General features: G+C 32.9%; 2 protein-coding genes across 2 annotated transcripts; one reads left to right on the top strand and one right to left on the bottom strand.

Annotated features, from left to right (window-relative positions):
- The first annotated feature begins 48 nt into the window (after nucleotides 1-48).
- On the top strand, nucleotides 49-3,007 carry LOC126874460 (exocyst complex component 8). The gene is made up of 8 exons (XM_050636533.1): nucleotides 49-197; nucleotides 276-637; nucleotides 710-1,012; nucleotides 1,084-1,228; nucleotides 1,318-1,827; nucleotides 1,929-2,059; nucleotides 2,149-2,565; nucleotides 2,657-3,007. Exons 1-8 carry the CDS (start codon nucleotides 101-103, stop codon nucleotides 2,861-2,863), a joined length of 2,172 nt encoding a protein of 723 aa, XP_050492490.1. The 5' UTR covers nucleotides 49-100; the 3' UTR covers nucleotides 2,864-3,007.
- Nucleotides 2,936-4,745, bottom strand: LOC126874468 (sperm-associated antigen 7 homolog). The gene is made up of 5 exons (XM_050636575.1): nucleotides 4,121-4,745; nucleotides 3,976-4,043; nucleotides 3,804-3,892; nucleotides 3,392-3,732; nucleotides 2,936-3,325 (listed from the first exon to the last, which is right to left on the bottom strand). The coding sequence occupies exons 1-5, from the start codon at nucleotides 4,197-4,199 to the stop codon at nucleotides 3,180-3,182; spliced, it is 723 nt and encodes a 240-aa protein (XP_050492532.1). The 5' UTR covers nucleotides 4,200-4,745; the 3' UTR covers nucleotides 2,936-3,179.
- Between the last annotated feature and the right edge of the window lie 1,651 nt (nucleotides 4,746-6,396).

The following is a 6,396-nucleotide window of genomic DNA, read 5'->3' as shown; positions in this document are numbered from 1 at the left end:
ACAAGTGTATTGGGAGTACTCGTGTGGATGATGCGAACAAAAGTAATAAGAGATCGGACGTGATGAAAATTTGATTTTTAATTCTTCTAACTGAAGATAAATGAAAGATATTTGTTTAGAACGCGGCGGATATTTTTTTACTATGGCTAACAGTCTAGCAAAAGTCTTCGCCATCGAAGATTTTAATCCCGAAAAATGTAGGTAAACATGTACAATCAAACTTTGGATTTGAAAAATATATGTAAAACATGGCACAACATTTGTCTTTTTCACAGTTGTGAAAGAACTTAGCGCTCAATGTGTTGGAGCAGATGAATTAAGACAACAAAGAGCTAAAATTCAAGATTTAGCAAATAATACTTCTGCACAATTAAAGCGTAATGTTTATCAGAATTATATGCAGTTTATAGAAACTGCTAAGGAAATTTCACATTTGGAAAGTGAAATGTATCAGTTGTCTCAACTACTCAGTGAACAACGTTCGTTATTAAGTACATTAGGATCCACTAGGACTACTGGCGTTACTTTTGAAGATTTATCTGAATCCCAGTTAGAAGATGTTAACGATTCCACTGCCAAAGAAGAAGAACATAAACAAAAATTGGTACAATTACTTGAAAATGTAGAAGGTGCTATGGTAAGTTATGGAAATATCATTTGTAAATTTACAGGCCTATAATAATAAGGATTTCTTGGTTTGATTTAATAGAGTTTAGCAGAAACACCTGGGCGCATATGTTTACATGAAGGTTCTCTACTGGAATTAGATCCATTGGAAGGAACACCACTAAAAAGAGTTCATGCATATTTATTTAATGATATTTTAATGATTGCTTCTTGGTTAGCAAATGGTAGTAGAAGAGGACCACCAAAATATAAGATGCAAGCTGTTTATAATCTTGAAAGTTTGGCAATTGTTAATGTTAGGGACCTTGGAACGGTCAAATTGGCATTCAAACTTTTGGCATTTTCTGATACAAGAGTATTCCAGTGTGCAACTGCAACAAGTAAAGTTAGTGTATTAGAGAGAAAATATTTATAAAAATCATGAGAGCAAACTTTGAATTGGCGTTTATTTTATAGAAAGAGTGGTTAGATAAATGCGAACAAGCAAAGAGAATGAAGTTGATTGAAGATAATCCAAATGAAGCATCTGAAAATGATAAACGATCAAAAGAGGAAAAGACGGTACCTTCTAGATCTATGTCACTCGATTCTAATACCCTCGGTATGTACAATAATTTGGTGAAGTTTGTATAATTAAATTAGATGAAACTAGATTAAATTGGATTAAATTTTTCAGTTGTTCTTTTATAGGTGTAGATGATGAAGATACAGAATATCATGAACCTCCACCAGAATGGATGCTAGAAGTGGCAGAAGATTTGGATTCTTGTATAGCGCAACGTCACTTTGAGGAAGCTTATAGTCTTTTGGAGAAAGCGAAAGACTATTTAAAAGATGCACAAATGACACCACTTCTGTTTGAAATTCAATCAAAAGTAAATGATAGAGGGAGGTCATTGGTCGATGTTTTAACAAAAGAACTTGAATTAAGTGCGGAAGCGAAATCATTACAGGGTGGAGGTTTGAGAAGTGCGCGGCGCGTGGTCAAATTATTGATACAATTAAGCAGAAGTGCTCAGGCCTGCCAGCTATATCTGCGGCTATGTAGTGCTGTGCTAAAGGCACGTTTAAAACGAGTTAAAGGCGAAGGAGCTACCGCACCCTATGTAAAGCAGCTTAGCGCAATTGCTTTTAGTAATATCGTTGAGATTACGAAAGAATTCTTAAAAATTTTTCCCCAATCGACAAATTGTACGTCTGGTAAGTTGAAAATATTATGAATGGATAATATTATATGTGGATAATATATACATCAAATTGTCATTTCTTCTAATTTCTCCTATTTTGTGTATGTAATTTAGGTTTGGTTGTTTGGTGTAGTCAAGAAGTAAAATACTTAACAACACATTTAACTAAACAGCTTTTTATTCCACAAGTGTCTTTAAACACGTTAGTAGAATGTATAGTTTGTGTTCGAAGTCACTGCGATCAGGTATGGCATTCCTCAGCGTTGATATTATCTTTATATATACTATTATAATATTACAGAATATAATTTTATGCTATATGTACGATTTACAGTTAACGCAATTAGGGATGGATTTTCGTTATCAATTAGATGGTCAGCTCAGAACCCCATTAGCAAAAGCTATACAAGATACTGGCGAGAAGTATGTTGAGATTGTAAAAAAGCATATAGCCGAAGACATGTGGCGGCCGACTAATTTAGAAACTTGCAAAAATGTTCAAAAATTGCTATCAGAATTTGATGGCCTTGGAATAACCATTCCACAATCTTATTTAAAAAATGACTATTGGATAGAATTGACTAATAATACTTTAACTTTTTCAAGAATTTATGTAAGTTTATTGGAAGATTGCCTCAGTGTTGCTACACCAGAATTAATGGCTATAATAGACACGGTTTTAATATCCGTGATGCGAACTCAAGTACAACACATAATAGTGTCGCTTACGAACCCTAAATTAAAACAGGAGGTAATCGATCTTCTTCTTTCTTTCATTTATATGTATATCGTTTGTTTGTCACGATATCTAACATTTGAATGTTCTTTCAATGTATCTTTAGAAACAATTGGTGCATAATAATGCGTCGTATATTCGAGATGTCGTAATCATGCGAGGACTAGAATTATACAAATCGACGACAAATCAAATTTTTAAGAAATTGTTGGCTCTAAAGGAACAAATCGTATTCGATACATCATCTCCGATTAAACCAAAATCTATTCCTAAAACTGCAATACCTAAATATTCTGCCACAGAATATATTTAATTATAAAGCAAAATATAAGTGTATACATAGAAGTGTAGGAAATAATTTACAAAGAAAATAATAGACAGTGTATGTGCTCTCTGTATTATATTGTACATATAAGTTAATTTGAATTTTTTGGTAAATACATATATTGAATTTCAATATTTTTCCTTGTTTCTATCGCAGGTACATAAAATAATACTCATACATAAAATAAGTGAAATTATGTAAGTTACAATCAGGAAAGTGCAAATAGTTTTGCGATGAAATGTTGATTTCCTATCACACAATATAAAATATTTACAGGTCAGAAATTAAACGAATATTAAATATATTATATGGTTCCATTTGGATTTTTATCTATATTTTTATCTACATTCTCTGGCTCCTTAACAGTCATTTCCAGTTTTCTTTTCTTAGCTCGAATGTCTGCTAATGTTTGCTCTATACTTCTTTGATCTTTCTTATTTTCACTAGGAACTGAAATAAACATTCAAATTAACAAGAAAACATGTTTGAGTAGACGTACAATGAATGTTTACCTACCACAGCCATAACTACTATTAGCTTCTGTTTTCCTAGCTGCTTCTAATGCAGCTTCCTTTCCAATTAAATGTTGATACTTATCCTTGTAATAACTATTTGGTACAAAATTGTCTTTTCGTTTTCTAGGTTTAGCAGCAGCTTCTTGCTCTTCTTTGGCTCGTCTTTCTCTCTCCTCCGCTAATCTCTTTGCTATTTCTTCATTCCATTCTTCTCCTCTACGTAATGCGTTTAAATGATCTTCAGATGGTGCGTATTCCCTCTTAAAAATAACAATATGACGATCAACACCTTCTTCACCAAATGAATATGCCCATATGTTTGCCACTTCAGCAACGTCATGTCTAGAATATGATAAAAGGTATTAAGATATTATTTTATTAATAATTTGAATAATTATCTTTCTTTTATATACATTATACTCCTATAGATTTGATCCATTGGGGGAAATTTGTATTCCTTTGCATCGTCATCTTGAAGAAATTTATTAATTTTCCCTTCTACCTGAACCAACATAAAAGAAACGATACTGCACACGTAATAACCTTATTTAATAAAACAATCAGGATATTGATGGAAAATTATACCTTCTCACGAAAAAGCTTTAATCTTTCAGCTTCTGCTTTTTGACGCTTCTGATACTCCTCTTTTTGCTCTACATAGTAAAAGTTATTTTATAAATATTGAGTTAATTGCTTGGACACTTATAACATAGGTTAACTTTTAACTAACTTTTCATTAACGCTTTTTGTTTATCACTGATCGAAGGAGGTTTATCCATTGAGTTTAAGATAGATCCCAGCAAATCCATGATCTTATTTACAATAAACTCGACAAGCTTGCACGTACGAGAGAAGAGAATTTCGGGATGTGTATATCCTTTGTTATCGTGCGTAACTTTGTCAAATGCACAACGACGCAACGATATATCGCAAATCCACGATATTTCAACCAATGACAATTGATTTCATAGAAATATGCTGATCTATTGGCCTGATAAGAAAGAATAAATATAAGATAGTTGCGAATCATTTAATGAATTTTTTATTAAATACAAATAATCCAAAAAAATCCATTAAATACAAGGTGGCCCAGCTAAATCGGATCACCTAAATATCTGCCTTATCTAATGTTGTACAAAAAAATTTCTCAACACAAAGTTACACTATCTCTAGGACTATATTATTACAATGGTGGAGATCATGTTTCTTCGTGCCCACTTCTTTTTTTTCTTTTACAAGATCTCAATATTTTTTTAAATAGAATCATTTACTTATTTTTCGATCTACTTGTAGAGCGTGAAAAAAGAAATTTAGCGATCTTAATAACTATATCGGTCACATTATTTAATCTCAAGATATTTGCATGTGAAATATATATATGTAATATCAGAGATGAGTACCAGTCAGTAACTTACCGAGATGAATAGCGGGAAGTCAGTGGTACTACCAAAAAGTAAAATTTCTGACTGATAGAAGGCACTATCGTGTTTAAGATAGGACACTTTACACTAATTGCATATAATTAATTAATTACGATAAAAATCAGAATAGCATTATACAGAGATGATTCCTAAGAGTTATGGCTTTAATTTAATTCCTAAATAGTTCAAAATTCATCTTATAAACCGAGAAATTTCATTTTTTAATTTTCCCATAAGGAGATGAATTCTACTGTTTCACCGCTAAGTGGCTATAATGTTTCGTTGTCTGTGCATTGGACGATTTTTAAAACTTGCCTATAATTAAGAAACGGGAAAAATATCTTTATAAAACTAATCTTAATTAATTTCTTGCGTTTTCATTTGAACCTTCGAAAGTTAAAAGATTCTACCTAGAAGTTGAGGAATTTGAATTATTTCTTTTTGCCACCTGTCGATTGAATACGATTAAATATTACATATATATATGTCGGAGAAGGGTCAGGACTATCGTTGCGTTATAGCGAAGACTCGGTTGGTATTACGTGAACGAACACTCCCGACGCGACAATCAACGGCTGTGGTGGAGCACTTGCAATGCTAATGACGTTGGTCTTAGGTCCGGTAACGAATCTACAGTCAACGGGATGAGAGATATACTTGCTCTAACTCAAACGTGTACTACTCACGGATCGTAAGGCGCTAGTCCCTTCGTCAATGAGATCTCCAGAAAGAATGAATTTTCGTTCCAATGATGCCACAGAGGAAAACTATCATGGGGTGTGTCTAAGGACACGAGGTCATCGGATTCGTCAATTGGTCAATTTGGGACAAAGGTTGCCTGTCCGTTTGGAAAATCTTAATTACCAGAAAAATCCACGTTTTACTGTCAAGTACCTCTATGGGTATTTCTTTTAATGAGGGTCATACTATAACTCCGCACCTTTGTTAGGCGAAGCGCCCGTCCCGTTGATCGCGGCTACGTTCGGCGACGGATGGTCGCTTTGAGCCCAAGTTTTATTATCGCAGTTCGCAAACAGGTACAATTGGGTAGAACGAGGACAAATTGTTTAATTATAACTGTAAACTTTAATTACAAGTTTATGGGGTTCTCCGAGGTTCCAGAGGGAAGGCTCCGGTGTCCTTTCATCTCCGACATATACTTATACATTTCAGATCAAATATATCAAAATTAAGCGAGGGGAACGGTATGATCATTAAGATCGTTAAATTTATTTTTTCATGATGTACAAGAATATAAAAAAAAAACTATATGATTTCATTTGAAAAAATGACGATGACCTTGAAAAAACCTTTGCAATAACATTTGCAATAATATGATCCTTGAAATAATGTAGCTTTATTATGAAAAGTTTCTCATATAACAATGTAGAATTTAGGATTTCCTATATTTAGGTTGCGTGCAGCTGTAGCAAAGATTGTAATTAGTAACAATATGTATGTATTTACAATGTGCGATAAGATGTGGCCATCATAAAATTAATAGAGATGTATGTTTTTTTTTTATTATTATTTATTTAAATTTTATAATTTGTCCAGTAGGACATTTGGTAAAATATTATAGCGG

This window comes from Bombus huntii, chromosome 16 (assembly GCF_024542735.1).
Source record: "Bombus huntii isolate Logan2020A chromosome 16, iyBomHunt1.1, whole genome shotgun sequence".
NCBI classification, from domain to species: domain Eukaryota; kingdom Metazoa; phylum Arthropoda; class Insecta; order Hymenoptera; family Apidae; genus Bombus; species Bombus huntii.
Note: the sequence above shows the minus strand (reverse complement) of the source record. Positions and strands in the feature narration are given on the sequence as shown.

Excerpts from the sequence above, each read along its gene's own strand:
- LOC126874460 (XM_050636533.1), top strand. The coding sequence starts at position 101 with ATGAAAGATATTTGTTTAGAACGCGGCGGATATTTTTTTACTATGGCT. Across the intron at positions 638-709 it reads AAAATGTAGAAGGTGCTATG|AGTTTAGCAGAAACACCTGG; the intron begins GTAAGTTATGGA and ends TTGATTTAATAG. Across the intron at positions 1,229-1,317 it reads ACTCGATTCTAATACCCTCG|GTGTAGATGATGAAGATACA; the intron begins GTATGTACAATA and ends GTTCTTTTATAG.
- LOC126874468 (XM_050636575.1), bottom strand. The coding sequence starts at position 4,199 with ATGGATTTGCTGGGATCTATCTTAAACTCAATGGATAAACCTCCTTCG. Across the intron at positions 3,893-3,975 it reads TAAAGCTTTTTCGTGAGAAG|GTAGAAGGGAAAATTAATAA; the intron begins GTATAATTTTCC and ends ATGTTGGTTCAG. Across the intron at positions 3,733-3,803 it reads CAAATCTATAGGAGTATAAT|ACATGACGTTGCTGAAGTGG; the intron begins GTATATAAAAGA and ends ATCATATTCTAG.